At 39.8% G+C, this 18,600-nt stretch overlaps 1 protein-coding gene across 2 annotated transcripts; it reads right to left on the bottom strand.

Moving 5' to 3' along the window:
* Positions 1-988: 988 nt before the first annotated feature.
* mzt2b (mitotic spindle organizing protein 2B) lies at positions 989-11,895 on the bottom strand. Of its 2 annotated transcripts, none has more exons than XM_034192154.1 (4): positions 11,819-11,895; positions 6,860-7,037; positions 6,586-6,746; positions 989-1,328 (listed from the first exon to the last, which is right to left on the bottom strand). In XM_034192154.1, the coding sequence occupies exons 2-4, from the start codon at positions 7,024-7,026 to the stop codon at positions 1,183-1,185; spliced, it is 474 nt and encodes a 157-aa protein (XP_034048045.1). In that variant the 5' UTR covers positions 7,027-7,037; positions 11,819-11,895; the 3' UTR covers positions 989-1,182. The 2 variants fall into 2 exon arrangements, with proteins under 2 accessions (XP_034048045.1, XP_034048046.1); XM_034192155.1 differs by lacking the exon at positions 11,819-11,895 and adding an exon at positions 9,980-10,009.
* Positions 11,896-18,600: the final 6,705 nt, after the last annotated feature.

Here is an 18,600-nt window from a genome sequence, read left to right as displayed (position 1 = left end):
CTACACCACAGCAATATGGTGCCATCAATTACAGGCACACTGCCATCAATGCAGAGCACAGAGGAGAGGCAGGAACACATAAACAGGACAAACGGCCACATAAAAGACCCGCAGCAACATCAAGCCCCGCAGCCTGCCTTGTAGACAGACGCACACGTCCTCCGTTTGCATTGCAGCGGCCGCGTGCGCCATCATTTTGTTTGTGAATGACTGGGTGCTCCCGACTCCCCCGACCCCCAGTGTGCACACCAAAATACAAAATATGTGCATTTTTGATTCATATCCGTTCATAACACCATGCCGAGTTTGGTGGGGAGTGGGAAGGTTGAGGATTTACGCTGACGATGGCGGTGTGCTTCTACTGCCCCCATGTGGGACGTGAAAAGATTCATAATATCGCTATAGAGGCAAGCGGTAAATTTCTTTAAAGTAGAGTCATTCTGTGTACTTGTCCACATGTGAACGTCTCCTGTCATTTACAAAACAGATGGAGGGACGGGGAGGATCAATACAACCATGAAGGTATGAGTACGATCAATAGCAGTAAGGAGTCTTCAGAGTGCCGCGCTGCCTCGTTTCCATCACAGTCAAACCTGCCGTGTTCTTCAAGGTTCTGAATAAATTATCAACCAGAGAAAACAGGTGTGCGCTTTGAGTGGCACACAAACACGACAAGGCTGCCACACACTACTGTCAACTGTTGCCAACCAGTAAGTGCAGGAAGACACGACAAGTTGCCTTTTGCTGTCGTCTTCAAAGATCACCGTATGGAATGCCAAGTGGAAGCATTTGATGACTGATGATGATTCGACGACCATGTAAATAATGGAAGGAAAAAAATATTCTGTACACGCGTGGAAAATTTTCAATAATGGCAAATCAACCTTCAGTCAAAATTTACAAGTACATCAGGGTAGATTTATTCAAGATGAATCAATATATACACACAACCTTGTGCGTTACATTTTTTTGGTCCTGTTATTCTTCCAACTGTGTAAATGTCACGTAACAACCAGACAAAAGGTTCCACTCGCTCACAGTGCCGCCCGCTGGGGCCGCACCAGACAGACGTCTGGGATTTTATGATATTTACATGTGAGAAAGTTAAACAAGCCACATAATAAACATGCAGATAACTGTAAATGCAACATATTACCAAATATTCTCAGGCTGACCTGAGTCTCAGGTAGAGTTTATCTGTGAGGAGGAACTACTGCTGCCAGAACTCTTTGTCTTCTGCCCCCTGGTGGCGCTGGGCTGCCTCTGCGTTCTCTGACTCTGGGCCTCTTTACTCTTTTCGCTGTGGCTCGCTCCAGCTTTACTGCGCACTGCTGACACAAAGTAAAACATCAAAGAATGGGACACAGATGGTATTATTTTTAAATGGATACCTCAACAACACACACGCAAAACAAACAAAAAAAACACTAGAATGAAGATCTAATTAGTTATCTTCTTTTAATGACACTCAATAATGAAGCACATTAAACACTGAACTTTTACCTGTATCATAATATATTCTACAAATAATGAATGTTTGAGTGCAGTGATAAGAATATTTGCATGAGTTGAAAGCTGGAACATTCCATCATCCTTTATCGAATGAAAATATTCTATTGCACAAATTGAAAACATTCATTATTTGTTTTATATGACACCTAAATAGATAATATTCAAGTCAAAGTCCATGTGCTACAGACAACTTCCTCACATCATGGATGCAACTGTATGAAAAGGTAGTGGAGTTACTCAATGGAGCAAAACATATGGAATCAAAATGAAAGTTAAATGGAACCAAAGTGCACAATAAATGACACAAATCATACAATGGACTATTTTTCGATACAAAGGGTAAATATTAATGACATTTTACATACAATCCACCTATCAAAGGACAAGGATCCAAGTGAAACTCAAAAGCAAAATTTAACAAATACAGCTATTTAAAAAAAATCTTGATTATTAGCTTCACATTTATTTGTTATTACTGCAAAAGGAAACCAACCATTAAAACCTGGTAAAATTGTTGAGACTGCTGTAGAGTAGAAAAAAAAACTGTTTAGCAGAATGACTATTTTTATTTATTTATTTATTTTTAAATTGTGAGATACGGCACTTTGAACAGACCGCCCTGATCCAAAATTTCAAGTTCAAGTTTGGTTATTTGAATATGTGTATAGTACACAAGACAAAACAATATTATTACTACATAAAGAAAGTACATATTCAAAAAGGAATGGAAAGAAGTATAGACTTATTAGTCCCATCCCTTTTCTTGTCCAATGCCCCAACTCAGGGTACTCTCTGATACCAAAACCAACAGAACGGTTTTAGGGGGAATCAACTGACATTTTAGTGTCTTTCACAAAGTATTGACTATTTGTAATCACTTTTCCACATGTAAAGCTTAATGCTGTTAACTGTAAATCTGTACTGTAAACTAGAAGAGTCCTACAACACCATTACTTTAGACCACGTACAAATTTATCTATTTATATGATCCCAGATTTCTTGGTCCTTCAGAACAGGTGTCACATCAACACACAAGCAAATCTACTCAGGAATAGTTTTCATCAGTGTAAACAAGACCAGATGGCGGCTGTAAATGTTGTTTCAGGAAATCTGCCCAGCCGTGACTTCACCATTCTTACAAAAGGTATGGACTGTGATTGGTGCATTGATAAGAAGAAGATTCCAAGTAGAAAGAATATTTCACGATCGTCAAGAATCTTTAGAGTACCCTATTTTGAGAGAGGTCATAATTCATTTGGGGTGGGTGGGGATCATTTTAATCACTTTATTAATTTTAATACTATGATATTTTCCTTCATTTTGTTTCCAGGTGGTGGTCATTGTTTTGAAATGATGAGATCATTATTGCACTGGATGCACAAAGGTTGCAACAGGGAACAACTGAAATGGATTAATGAATTAATTTCTCTTATAATGCTCTTCATTACCCAAGGCCATCAAAATATGGCCATTGGGTAATGCGAAAGCTTTGCATCTGTGCTCAGCATAAGTCCAGTCCTATTACTGCCAGAATCTTTGAACATTCTTGGAACACAGACCTTGGACAAGTTCAAAGATTGCTAACTTTGACCTATTTTAAGAGGTTTGCTTCTGGCTAAATATAACATGTTTCTCATATATTATGTAAAGGCTAGCAAGAAATAAACACTTCAAAAAGTGAAAACGCTGTTTTCATAACCTGATAACACCTCTAGAGTGATTTACAAGTCATCTCGTGGACATGAGCCTGGCGACATCACTGGCTGGACTAGCTAGCTGCTAACTCTGCTTCATTGTTGTGTAAACATGACCTCTTTCTCACATATTATGTAAAAGCTAGTAAGAAATTAACACTTCTAAAACCGAAAACACTGTTTTTGTAACCTGATTACAACTGTGGAGTGATTTACAAGACATCACGTGCATCACACGCGGTCACAGCTAACTTCTGCCCTTCTCAAAAGCTCATATGCGCACACACACGCCCTCCTGCAGACGGTGTTAAGATGTAAATAAAGATTGACTGATTGATTGATTGTGTTTGTTCTGCAACATCAATATAAACATACAGAGGTGAATGTATCAATGACAAACAGAAAACACAATAAAGAATAAACTTATTATTTCCATTGTGGTCTTTGTGAAATCATCATGTGACATATATATATATATATATATATATATATATATATATATATATATATATATATATATATATATATATATATATATATATATATAAAGTCCCTTGCGGTCGCCACAGCAAATCCAAGGTGGATCTGCAGGTTGAATTGGCACAAGTTTTAGGCCGGGTGCCCTTCCTGACGCAACTCCACATTACACAGAGAAATGTAGCAAGGTTGGGATTCGATTAACCACTTGGCCCCCATGTATACACACACTTTGCATTGGGATATCAATTAAACAACTGCAAATTATAAAGAAAACACTGCTGATAGGGCTGAGGGTATTTTTGCACTGCGTTATATTTTTGATTTTTCTGTCCAGTTTTGATGCTGCACAACTGGTAATTTTAGTAGTAGGATTATTACTGGTTAGCCAATTTTTGCCACGCTTCCTTTCTCATTCTTGCAGTATTGAGTAGGGGACACCAGCGGTGGGCACAGCTAACCAAAAAGTTAGCTTCGATAACAGCTAATCAGTTAACTGAAAAGTTATCTTTTATAAAGCTAAACTGATAAACCACCCAAAAATTTATCTGAAGCTACAGCTAAACGATAACTTTCAGTATTGTTTCCAATACACTTGCAACTACTAACAAGCTGATTTTGAGTTTTAACACCACGATCGCTTCTGGTAGCATCAAAGGCGACCACAGACCCAAACAATGAGTCAGCACTTCTGTCTTTGTGTGCGCTGCCCCCTGCTGGAAGCTCCTGTTTACTACATAACTTAGTGATGCCAGTAACACGTTACTCTTTTTTTCCAGTAACGAGTAATATAAAGCGTTAATTTTTCCAACTCAGTAATCAGATTAAAGTTACTTCTCCAAGTCACTGCGCGTTACTATTAGTTTTGCATTGTGGGTCGATCACAGTATTACACTTGGTCCATGGGCAGGCGGAGGTCGGGGTTTGACTGAACTGCACACTTTAAGTGAGCTGCGAGCTTTTAATCCGCGGTTTTCTGCAGCAGCTACAACTCGTCCTCACCTCTTAAAGCGCGGTGACAACAGCACACCTGCACTGAGCTTTACAAAGACATTTTTATGCTCCCCCCCTTATTTAGAACGCTGAGCTGAGACACTCCGCGTCTGCTCGCTAAAAACAGCTGATCCACGATGCATCAACAACTAACACTTTTTTCCATTCAAATGCACCTAAACTCTCTGAGGATGACATGACGTAAAAACGTGAAAACTTTCTTACCTGTAAATCTGGTCATGTTTTCTGCATAAATAAACGTTATCCACCATTTGTGCTCAAACGCCAGAGCAGGGGCGAATCCGGATGGAGAGGGGACGTGGGGCAGGGATGCGGCACCCCCAAAACACCCCTAGATTAAAGGTCCAGTTTTGAAGGCTTTTTTTTTTTTTTTTTACTACAACTACTATTACTGCTTATAATAATAATTTCCACAAGTAAAATGTTTAGAGAGAATTTAATAGTTACATTTATAAACAATGTAGGTTAGAAACTGCAAGTTTTACTGTTACAGTGCTGTCAACAGTTAAATATGAGGTCAAGAAAAAGGTCTTTATTTTACTTTTTATAAAACAAGTATTTATTTTCATTAAAGTGAGTATCGGCAGAACAGGTATCATTGTCATGTTGAGGTGGCAGAGGGGTGTTGTCAGCAGCTGGTGAAAGTAAATAGTAATCTAACTTAGTTATTTTTACAATTGAGTAATCAGTAAAGTAATTAAGTTACTTTTTCAAGGAGTAATCAGTAATTGGATTACTCACTTTAAGGTTATATATGTCAAATTGCTTTACATCAACAACAGCACAAGTTAAAACATTAGAAATATAAATACATAAATGTACTGTATAATCAAGAACACCAAGAGGCAAACAGGCATTATAAACATATTGCAAAACTTTAAATATTTATATGAATTAAATCCTAATGTACCACCAGTCAGAGGCTCAGACAGAGAACACAAACCAACATATTTCAAAGACAAATCTGCTTCAACATAGGTTTAATTATTTCTATGTAACGGTGCTTGTCGGCCGGTCCCGCACTCAGCTAACACCATGCAACACCAAAGTCTGATCAGACCAAGTCCTTCTCGCTGGCTAATGTTAGACTCGCCCCCAGTCCATGAGACCTCCTCCACTGGAATCAGACACCAGAGGGACACGCATGCATTTTCCATTGTGACCACCAGAGGGCGCTGTTCAACTTTGAGATCTTAATTATTTTAAACAATACAATACTTGCTTTATGCTTTAAAAATTTCTCCTCCAGGGTCACCCTGTTTGTGTGACAACTTGATCGAGAGTATGACATAGTAATTCTCAGTCAACCAGCACCCAATGTTCACCGCTTCATAACTCTTAAGCATCCTTGAATAAGACCCCCCTTTTAGTGGGAGGAGTTAAAAAGAGAGGATGGATGATTGAGACTTGGATAACGTGACCAATCAAAGTGACATAAGCCGATATTACACTACTCTTAATTATAACAAGCTCCTCACACACAGATGTGTGTTTTTGGCATGTAGAGGTATGTGTAGCATCCACCACTATCCTGCACAAACACACCACTACACGCCACAAACATGTTACACGGTTGCCAGCAATCACCAGTGTGTGGCAAGACACTCACCAATCAACTTCAGCCATCATGCAGCCCGCCCCTACACACCACTAACGGGCCACGCACACACACCATCTGTGTGAGAGGCTGCAAAGCACTACGGCGTTCAAAACCCCCAAATTCATGATTAAATGAGGGGGAGAGAGAGGGATAAATTTGATAACACTGGCCAGGAAGCAGCAGGTTCGACCACGTAAGAGTGCAATATTCCATTTAGAATTTTATATGTTAATAACAGAACCTTAACAAACTGCACTTTAAGCCTTCGGCCACTACTCAGACACCGACCTTTGACTTCTGCAGGAACTGTGGGGATGTTGGTAGGGTGGGAAGAGACGGTTGTCTCTGCAGCACAGCCTTCAGCTACCCTTTGACCTGCACACATTGACTTCAAAGTCTGGAAGACCGCCTGTGGAGCCACATTCATCTTCAAAAGGTCTACAATAATTCTGAGGATTAAATAAAATGGAACAAAAAAAATAAATAAATAAAATAAAACGTGAATAAATCTGCATTTCCTCCAGCTTGTCCTTTAAGGTGTCTTTGGTAGTTTGAAGCTTACTTGAATACTTCTTGGTCCACAGTGACCCCTGCTGCCTGTGTTAGTTCATACAGCTCATTTTCCTCAGTGTTGAGGACTTTCTTTTTCTTCATGGCAAATTTCTGCACATTAGCAGTGACCACCACAGAAGGACAGTCAGGAGGTAACGGACACGGCTGCTGAGACATTACAGGTGAACCTGGAAGGGTACATTTGTACACAACAAATTACATTCGGACAAAACTGTTACTTTGCATAAATTAATTGATTTTAGTTTATTTTTTCCTCAATCATTTTGGCTCATTTCTTGAAATACAGTGTTGCTTCAAAACAAGAAGATCAAGTCTTTAAAGAACAAATTACAATTTCTCATTCAGTCCAGCAAATCGGTCTTGTTTTGGCACAAGGGTGAAAAAGAGTAAACACAACTTTCTAAATAACCACTTGCATATGTCTTTCTGATCCAAATGGATTCATTGATTGTCAGTGAAACGTCAAAAAAAAACAAAAAAAAAAAACTTCAAAACATTCTCTTTGTGTTTGAACCCCCTCATGCAATACAATATGGTCAATCACCAAATTCCCTCACACATATATACACTGTTTTTTTGTGTTACTATAGACACACACTACATAATGGACCTGGAAGAACAACAACCCATATGTTGCTTTTGTAGATAAAGCCAGATTTATTCAAGGTTGGGTAGGATTACTTTGAAAGAATACATGTGGATTACATGTATGTATGTACATACATTTGGATTACTTGTAATCTGATTACATTTCAAAGTAATCCTACCCAACCTTGGATATAATCTATCCAAATGCAGGAGATGTGGCCAAAACGTCAATGAACACAAAGCCATACATGGTAGATCAGCCCAGCATGGTGCCAACGTCACACTGAGTACTGCTATTACTGAGACTATTGTGATCACAAAGAGACCAGATACGCCAAATTATGTAATGAAAGAGAAAACATTATTTTAATTTTACACCCAGGAGGGGTTAATACACATTACAACCCCCCCCCCCCCCCCCCCCCAAAAAAAACACAAACAAAACACAAACCAAACATAAAAGACAGAAGAATCAAATAAATATGTTTAAGAAACTGATTTCAAGACTTCAGTAATTCAACATCACTTTCCATTTGCATAAAAAAAGCATCACATTATTTACACAGGTGGAGATACCCAAACTAGGGGGTAACATATAACAGGTCACATCTTTTTTTAAACCAGTGGTAAACATACAACCCCTGGCAAAAATTATAGAATCACCGGGCTCGGAGGATGCAGATCTGGCTCCAACTTTCTCTGATTGCTGTTGCCAGATCAGCTTTGCAGGTTGAAGCCTTGTCATGGACCATTTTCTTCAACTTCCACCAAAGATTTTCAATTGGATTAAGATCCGGACTATTTGCAGGCCATGACATTGACCCTATGTGTCTTTTTGCAAGGAATGTTTTCACAGTTTTTGCTCTATGGCAAGATGCATTATCATCTTGAAAAATGATTTCATCATCCCCAAACATCCTTTCAATTGATGGGATAAGAAAAGTGTCCAAATATCAATGTAAACTTGTGCATTTATTGATGATGTAATGACAGCCATCTCCCCAGTGCCTTTACCTGACATGCAGCCCCATATCATCAATGACTGTGGAAATTTACATGTTCTCTTCAGGCAGTCATCTTTATAAATCTCACTGGAACAGCACCAAACAAAAGTTCCAGCATCATCACCTTGCCCAATGCAGATTTGAGATTCATCACTGAATATGACTTTCATCCAGTCATCCACAGTCCACGATTGCTTTTCCTTAGCCCATTGTAACCTTGTTATTTTCTGTTTAGGTGTTAATGATGGCTTTTGTTTAGCTTTTCTGTATGTAAATCCCATTTCCTTTAGGCGGTTTCTTACAGTTCGGTCACAGACGTTGACTCCAGTTTCCTCCCATTCGTTCCTCATTTGTTTTGTTGTACATTTTTCGATTTTTGAGACATATTGCTTTAAGTTTTCTGTCTTGACGCTTTGATGTCTTCCTTGGTCTACCAGTATGTTTGCCTTTAACAACCTTCCCATGTTGTTTGTATTTGGTCCAGAGTTTAGACACAGCTGACTGTGAACAACCAACATCTTTTGCAACATTGCGTGATGATTTACCCTCTTTTAAGAGTTTGATAATCTCTCCTGATTCATGTCGGTCCACTTGGTGCAACAGCTCTCCAAGGTGTGATCACTCCTTTTTAGATGCAGACTAACGAGCAGATCTGATTTGATGCAGATGTTAGTTTTGGGGATGAAAATTTACAGGGTGATTCCATAATTTATTCCTCAGAATTGAGTGAGTCCATATTTTTTCCCTCTGCTTGGTCTAAAAAGGTAACCGTTACTGCCACAATTTTTTTTTCCTGATTTCTTATAGTGTTTCTTAAAGCCAGAAAGTTGCCAGTTGAAATGACTTTAGTTTTGTGTCATGTCTGTGATCTGCTTTTTTTTCTACAAAATTAAAAACAACTGAATGAACATCCTCCGAGGCCGGTGATTCCATAATTATTGCCAGGGGTTGTATTTCCTCCCCCAAAGTAACGCATGATACTGATCGACATGATGCATAATCCTCTTGGTGTGTCATCATTATGCTTTATGAAATACTGGCCTGTGCCAAGGAGGGCCATGCTGCCCAAATTTTGCATGCTATGTTTTGTTTTTAATATTGTGATGGATTTTATTTTGTTTGTTTGTTTGTTTTCTCGCTTTGTTGGTACAACCCACTGTCTCACATTGCCCAGGCAATAAACAAAAAAAGTGGCTAAAATGTAAAAAAAACAAAAAAAAAAAAAAACTTGCATCTAATTAAAGTGTCCGCTACTTAAACAATCCACCCAGCTTGATTACTGTCACGCAAGCCGGCATTGCTAAGCATGTTGCTAAGACATCCCAGACAGAAGTGCCTGAAAGTGTGACTGACTCAGTAAGAAAATGCTGCAAAAATAAGTTTACTTTTGAGATTTCTTATATATTGTTTAATATGGATTTTTTTTTTATCCAATGTCTCTGATATAATAAATATGATTATTTGTCAGAGTTGAAATCTGTAAAAAACACAACTCAATTATCATGCCAGAGACTGACTTTCATTTCCTGATCAGGGAGAGCCAGCGTGACCCCTCGTCACTGTCCGTCAGTCAGCTCTGAAGGGCCTGCCCACTCTGCTCCTGAATTTAACACACAGACATATTACAGAACAATGTACAAGACACAGCTGTGTTCCTTCAGTCAATTCAGACTTGTATCACTTTGCACCTGGAAGGCGCCCTGCAGTCTTGCTCAGACAGATAGTAATTGTTCTTCAAATTGAAACATTACAGCTCCAGCCTCAAACTTATGTATAGGCTGTGTTATTCTCTGCTCAAGGCCGAAATATTAATCTGTGCTCGACAAAAACATAACTCTTAGCAAAACAATCTGCGAATTCTTTCATCAACAAATGTTACTTTTCTCAGTGTTCAGCATTCAGCAAAAGAACAAGTGATGTTGTTTTCTCATGGAACAGTTGTAATGATTACTCAACAGTTTAGTTTATACTACTGTTTTAACAATGAGTGATTATATATATATATATATATATATATATATATATATATATATATATATATATATATATGGAAAACAACAGAATCAAAACAAGATAAAAGGCAGTTCATCAAAGTAAAGTCATCAAAGTAAATACAAAGACATTAATATTTGATAATAATATTGACAATATATAGAAATCTCTATCATTATTATAATAGCGAAATATCATATTCATTGTAGTAAGTGGAGAAATTGCAAACCCTCCTTTGACTGGTTTATAAACAATTTCAAACGATTTTTCCTATGCCTTAAAAAATGATACTCCAACAAAATAGCTACAAAGATCCGCGGTGATGTATCTCGTTTCTTGATTATTTTATTAATATTATAATATTTTAATAATCCCTAGATTTTGCTTTTCTTTCTTTATATGAGTGGAGCACCGCGCAGCGGCACGAAGCCCGCTCTATGGTAGATTAAGGCACAAACCGGAAATGGCACAACAACAAAAAAAATATCTCCCCAGTGGGGAAAAAAGCACTGAACTTTAGAGTTCAGTGGGAAAAACCCACAAACCGATGATAGACGAACATAGACAATATACAGAGATGTAGACGCCGCTACTGAGTTAGTAAGGCACAAGAAATGCTGTCGCCATCTTGGGCCGGTCATCGTAGTGATTCTATCACAAAGCCGACGGCAGACAAACATAGACATTACAAAGAGGAGTAGACGCTACACTGGTTGCTGAAGCGCAAGAAATGCGGCTGCCATCTTGGACCGGTCATCTCACAAGGCACAGTGAAGGTTTGATTTTATAATCCTATTTTCTTTTTTTAATCTAACATATGTGTGAACTACCAAGTGCTCCAATACTTTTGGAGGACACTATCCTAAGCTTATGATGAGGAGCCCCCCCAAGCTGAAAGGCTTTAGCCACCACCGAAGCATTTACTTAAAAAAAAATCTGAAGAAGGATCTAAATGACGTGGTGAGATGCTGAAGAGCTTCGCTCGTCATGTCTGCGACATGTACATATTATGAAAATATATAGGCCCTACGAGATGTAGGTTTTTCTATGTTCCGTTTTACTGTGTTGTACCTTTGTTGTGTATAAAGCTCAGTCTGTTACAAAATAGCAAGCAAACAAAACTGACATGCTTGTGTATTACAGTAGTAGTTCGTGTGAACAAAAAGTAGAAACAATTAGATTTGTAAAATAAATATTTATTTGGTTCTGAGCAGCAGTTCAGTTAAACGGAACGAAACAAGGTTAACCCCAATATAACTCTTCACATATTTACGAAAACAAAAACGCTACTTGGGTTCACGTAACCAACAAATCACGAACTCAGAACACACCCAAAGTAGTAGTTTAAATTAAAACGAACTTACCTTAACAACAGCTAAAAGAAACACAAAAAAACCGACTCTGTTGTTTGACGAGAATGAGGCGCGTGGAAATTACGTCATCAGTATGAGACAGCAGCGTGTCTTCCTCTTCTTCTCTTACTTAGCAGACTAGACGCATCCAAGGCGTATTGCTGCCATCTGTTGTTCACTTAAAAAAACACTTGGATCAGATTGTGCCGCAGATATACAACCCCTGGCAAAAATTATGGAATCACCGGCCTCTGAGGATGTTCATTCAGTTGTTTAATTTTGTAGAAAAAAAGCAGATCACAGACATGACACAAAACTAAAGTCATTTCAAATGGCAACTTTCTGGCTTTAAGAAACACTATAAGAAATCAAGAAAAAAAGATTGTTGCAGTCAGTAACGGTTACTTTTTTAGACCAAGCAGAGGGAAAAAAATATGGAATCACTCAATTCTGAGGAAAAAATTATGGAATCACCCTGTAAATTTTCATCCCCCAAATTAACACCTGCATCAAATCAGATCTGCTCATTGACATTGACCCTATGCCATGACATTGACCCTATGTGTCTTTTTGCAAGGAATGTTTTCCCAGTTTTGCTCTATGGCAAGATGCATTATCATCTTGAAAAATGATTTTCATCATCCCCAAACATCCTTTAATTGTCCAAAATATCAACATAAACTTGTGCATTTATTGACGATGTAATGACAGCCATCTCCCCAGTGCCTTTACCTGACATGCAGCCCCATATCATCAATGACTGTGGAAATTTACATGTTCTCTTCAGGCAGTCATCTTTATAAATCTCATTGGAAAGGCACCAAACAAAAGTTCCAGCATCATCACCTTGCCCAATGCAGATTCGAGATTCATCACTGAATATGACTTTCATCCAGTCATCCACAGTCCACAGTTGCTTTTCCTTAGCCCATTGTAACCTTGTTTTTTTCTGTTTAGGTGTTAATGATGCCTTTCGTTTAGCTTTTCTGTATGTAAATCCCATTTCCTTTAGGCGGTTTCTTACAGTTCGGTCACAGACGTTGACTCCAGTTTCCTCCCATTCGTTCCTCATTTGTTTTGTTGTACATTTTTCAATTTTTGAGACATATTGCTTTAAGTTTTCTGTCTTGACGCTTTGATGTCTTCCTTGGTCTACCAGTATGTTTGCCTTTAACAACCTTCCCATGTTGTTTGTATTTGGTCCAGAGTTTAGACACAGCTGACTGTGAACAACCAACATCTTTTGCAACATTGCGTGATGATTTACTCTCTTTTAAGAGTTTGATAATCCTCTCCTTTGTTTCAGTTGACATCTCTCGTGTTGGAGCCATGATTCATGTCAGTCCACTTGGTGCAACAGCTCTCCAAGGTGTGATCACTCCTTTTAGATGCAGACTAACGAGCAGATCTGATATGATGCAGGTGTTAGTTTTTGGGATGAAAATTTACAGGGTGATTCCATAATTTTTTCCTCAGAATTGAGTGATTCCATATTTTTTTCCTCTGCTTGGTCTAAAAAAGTAACCGTTACTGACTGCCACAATCTTTTTTTCTTGATTTCTTATAGTGTTTCTTAAAGCCAGAAAGTTGCCATTTGAAATGACTTTAGTTTTGTGTCATGTCTGTGATCTGCTTTTTTTCTACAAAATTAAACAACTGAATGAACATCCTCCGAGGCCGGTGATTCCATAATTTTTGCCAGGGGTTGTACCAGCACGTTAAGTTAAGGAGTTCTTTCAGAGTAAAATTGTCTTGACCAGCACTTCCCAGGTCTCTGTACAGTTGTTTCCTCTGGGGTACATTAAGTTGATATGATCACAGATCAGTGTACACACTCTGCACAATCCGCTGAATGCCTAATGCTCAAAAACTATGCACAAGTAGACCTAATAAATGTCTTAAAATAGTTGGTCCAACACAAAACACAACATGTGACGCCACATGTTGAGTTAATAAGATTATTATTATTATTATTCCGGTCTGCTCTGTGTAAACCTGATCCCGTCAGATCTCAGAAGCTAAGCAGAGCAGGATCTGGTTAGTACTTGGATGGGAGACCTCTTTGGAACACCGGCGCTCCCTTGTGTTTCTCCAGGTAAAACTGGAATTGCGTCAGGAAGGGCATCTGGCATAATCTTGTGTGAATTACCAGTGCAGATCTGGCTGTATCCGCTGTGGCAACTCCGAACAAAAACCGAGAGCAACTGAATATAGCTGGAATAAGGGAGAGAACTCATCATTACTTCCCATTTCAATCATACTCACAGGTGAAATATTCGTCCACAGCCTTTGAACGTTTTTTTCCCCAAGGGATTAATAAAGTTCTGTCTAATCTAATCTAATCTAATCTATATTGCTAAAGCAGCTTCTAAAGCAAACAGCATTCAGGGAATGTTAAAAAGTACTTTTTTCATATTTGTTTAAACAAATATATATATACTCAACAAAAATATAAATGCAACACTTTTGGTTTTGCTCCCATTTTGTATGAGATGAACTCAAAGATCTAAAACTTTTCCCACATACACAATATCACCATTTCCCTCAAATATTGTTCACAAACCAGTCTAAATCTGTGATAGTGAGCACTTCTCCTTTGCTGAGATAATCCATCCCACCTCACAGGTGTGCTATATCAAGATGCTGATTAGACACCATGATTAGTGCACAGGTGTGCCTTAGACTGCCCACAATAAAAGGACACTCTGAAAGGTGCAGTTTTGTTTTATTGGGGGGGGGGGGATACCAGTCAGTATCTGGTGTGACCACCATTTGCCTCATGCAGTGCAACACATCTTCTTCGCATAAAGTTGATCAGGTTGTCAATTGTGGCCTGTGGAATGTTGGTCCACTCCTCTTCAATGGCTGTGCGAAGTTGCGACGACAAACTGGAGTCAGGTCGAGACCCCGATGAGGATGACGAGCATGCAGATGAGCTTCCCTGAGACGGTTTCTGACAGTTTGTGCAGAAATTCTTTGCTTATGCAAACCGATTGTTCCAGCAGCTGTCCGAGTGGCTGGTCTCAGACGATCTTGGAGGTGAACATGCTGGATGTGGAGGTCCTGGGCTGGTGTGGTTACACGTGGTCTGCGGTTGTGAGGCTGGTTGGATGTACTGCCAAATTCTCTGAAACGCCTTTGGAGACGGCTTATGGTAGAGAAATGAACATTCAATACACGAGCAACAGCTCTGGTTGACATTCCTGCTGTCAGCATGCCAATTGCACGCTCCCTCAAATCTTGCGACATCTGTGGCATTGTGCTGTGTGAAAAAACTGCACCTTTCAGAGTGGCCTTTTATTGTGGGCAGTCTAAGGCACACCTGTGCACTAATCATGGTGTCTAATCAGCATCTTGATATGGCACACCTGTGAGGTGGGATGGATTATCTCAGCAAAGGAGAAGTGCTCACTATCACAGATTTAGACTGGTTTGTGAACAATATTTGAGGGAAATGGTGATATTGTGTATGTAGAAAAAGTTTTAGATCTTTGAGTTCATCTCATACAAAATGGGAGCAAAACCAAAAGTGTTGCGTTTATATTTTTGTTGAGTGTATATATATATATATATATATATATATATATATATATATATATATATATATATATATATATATTGTTGTATGTATGTATGTATGTATGTATGCGTGTATGTATATACGAGGTCTGTTAGAAAAGTATCTGACCTTATTATTTTTTTCAAAAACCATATGGATTTGAATCACGTGTGATTGCGTCAGCCAAGCTTGAACCTTCATGCGCATGCGTGAGTTTTTTCATGCCTGTCGGTTGCTTCATTCGCCTGTGAGCAGGCTTTGTGTGAGCACTAGTCCACCCCTCTCGTCTATTTTTATTGCGAATAAATGTCTGAATGATTTGGATCTTTGCTGCATCAGTGTTTTTTTTTCAGAAACTGTAAGAGACCTCCAGGTGGACACCGTTCAAAAAATTAATATGGCTTTCAGGGACGATTTTATGGGGATTAACAGATTACAGGGTGTTACTGCCCCTTTAAGGACGGCCCACAACTGCTGAGAGCGCAGCGCACTCCCAGCGCCGATGGACAGGCTGACACCCCGCACAAACAACCAGATCATTTCCAACGTGAAGGCTTTGTTGATCTGGGACCTCGTCTGACGTTCACAAAAAGGCAGAAGATGTGGACATCAGCACTTTTTCCGGCACATTCCACCGTTACAGGAGGTTTTTTTCAATGGAAAAAGAAGCCGAGGGACGCGCCACAGAGCCTTCATACGTGGGACAAAACCACCTCGGTGTTGGTCTCTCAGGACGGCTTTCAGACGGATTCCGGTGCTTTTCTGTCGTGTGAATATCCAAGAAATTGAGCTTGAGCTGGACAAGCCCCAACATGTCCTGTGAGGCTTCATCACGGCGTTTCTTTGCGCCAAGCGGCTTGCACCACGACGCGCCGAACTCCTCGCAACCTCTGTCTTAATGTGCCGAAAAAGTGCTGATGTCCACATCTTTTCACAATTCCTGTGCTAGTCAGAGGACATACCGGATCAAGACAGCGTCCAGTTTAGAAAGGAACGGCACATTTCACTGTTACAGGAGTTTTTGTCATGGAAAGAGGAACAAAGGTGGAGGAATCCTGTGCGTTGCGGCGCAGCCGCATGGTGCAAAGCAACGCCGTGATGAAGCCTCACAGGACATGTCCAGCTCATGCTCAATTTCTCGGATATTCACACGACTGGAAAGCAACCAGAATCCGTCTGAAATCCACCTTTAAGCCGTCCTGTGAGACCAACACTGAGGTGGTTTTGTCCCACGTAATGAACGGCTCCGTGGCGCGTCCCTCGGCTTCTTTTTCCATGGAAAAAAAACTCCTGTAACGATGGAAAGTGCCGGAAAAAGTGCTGATGTCCACATCTTCTGCCTTTTTGTGAAAGTCAGACGAGGTCCTGGATCAACAAAGCCTTCATGTTGGAAAGATCTGGTTGTTTGTGCGGGGTGTCAGCACTGTCGATGGGGACTGGGAGCGCGCTGCGCTCTCAGCAGTTTGTGGGCCGTCCTTAAAGGGGCAGTAACACCCCGTAATCTGTTTAATCCCCATAAATCGTCCCTGAAAAGCCATATTATTTTTCGAACCGGTGTCCACCTGGAGGTCGCTTACAGTTTCTGGAAAAAAATGATGCAGCAAACATCCAAATCGTTCAGACATTTATTCACAATAAAAAATAGACTAGAGGGGTGGACACACCTCACTCAAACTTGCTCACAGGCGAATGAAGCAACCGACAGGCATGAAAAAAACTCACGCATGCACACGGGGTTCAAGCTTGTCTGATGCAATCACACGTGATTCAAATCCATATATGGTTTTTTGAAAAAAATAATAAGGTCGGATACTTTTCTAACAGACCTCGTACTTTGAGTATGAAAAGGAATCAGTTTCCAAAATACCTAAATCTTTTTCTTTGTAATGTATTTTGTAGAAGAGTGGCATGGCGGAGTAGTGGTTAGTGCTGTTGCCTCACAGCAACAAGGTTATGAGATTGCTACCTGCTTGGTCTTTTATGTGTGGAGTTTGTGTGGGTTTCGTCTGGGTGGGCTGGCTTTCTGCCATTTTCCATTTTATTTCTGTGTTCTTAAATTCCTGTACAGCACTTTGTGATTTTATCTTGAAAGGTGCTACACAAATAAGCTTTAAACTTACTTACTTACTTACTTACTTAATTCCAAAGACATGCAGGTTAGGTAACTTTAAATTGACCACAAGTGTGAATGTGTTTATCTATATGTGGCCCTGCAATAGACTGGCATCCTGTCCTGTTGGGTGTATCCTGTCTCTCACCTTGTGACTGCTGGGATAGGAGTAATAGTGGGAAAAGAAAATGAATGATTGAACATTTTTGAGAACTTGTCCATCCATAATGTTAGCAGGGATTTCTCCTTTTTACATGGAACAATTTGCATTTGTCAAAGTAAATGATGTCTGTTAAGAAGACTCATGATTGACCAATGACAAAAGTGGATACCTTTGCATCCTATGTACAAGTTTTACATAATGCAGAAAGAGCATTGGCCCCAAGACAGATCTTGGAGGAACACCACTCCTTAACCTTTGCCAGATAGCATGGACATATATTGCTCTCAGTCTTGAAGAAAATCCTTGATCCAGGAACTGACAGTTGATTCACCTTGATCCACCGGAGTCATGTCTGTCCCCCAGTGGCTCTGGTTATTGGGGCAGTGAGTCCTCGCTGACTTGTATAGAGCCCCCCACACTTCCTAGGATCGTTTCAATGTGGCCTTCGAATTAATTTACTGTAGCGCTGCTTACAGCCTCTCTCGGACGTGTTATTCCATTCATTGATGACTCTTCTTGAAAATAATAATAATAATAATAATAAATTTTATTTGTACCGCACTTTATATTTGAATGCAAATCTCAAAGTGCACATAAAACAGCAATAAAAGAGATAAGATAAAATTACAATACATCATACATATATTAGTTAAAAACTAGCTGTAAGCTTTTCTAAAAAGGAAGGTTTTTAATCCTTTCTTAAAAGCGTCCACCGTCTGTGGGGCCCTGAGGTGGTCTGGGAGGGCGTTCCAAAGGCGGGGAGCAGCAGCCTCGAAGGCCTGGTCCCCCATGGTCTTGAGCCATGTCCTGGGCGGGAGCAGACGGTGCTGTTGGCCTGACCGGGTTCTGCCAGAGGTATGTGGAGTGAGGAGGTCAGTGAGGTAGGTATGGGCATCACCATGGAGACAGTGGTGGGTTGTGCAGAAGGATCTTGTACTCTATACGGAAGTGAATGGGGAGCC

Source organism: Thalassophryne amazonica, chromosome 17 (genome assembly GCF_902500255.1).
Source record: "Thalassophryne amazonica chromosome 17, fThaAma1.1, whole genome shotgun sequence".
NCBI classification, from domain to species: Eukaryota; Metazoa; Chordata; class Actinopteri; order Batrachoidiformes; family Batrachoididae; genus Thalassophryne; species Thalassophryne amazonica.
This window is presented reverse-complemented; position numbering and strand designations above follow the sequence as displayed.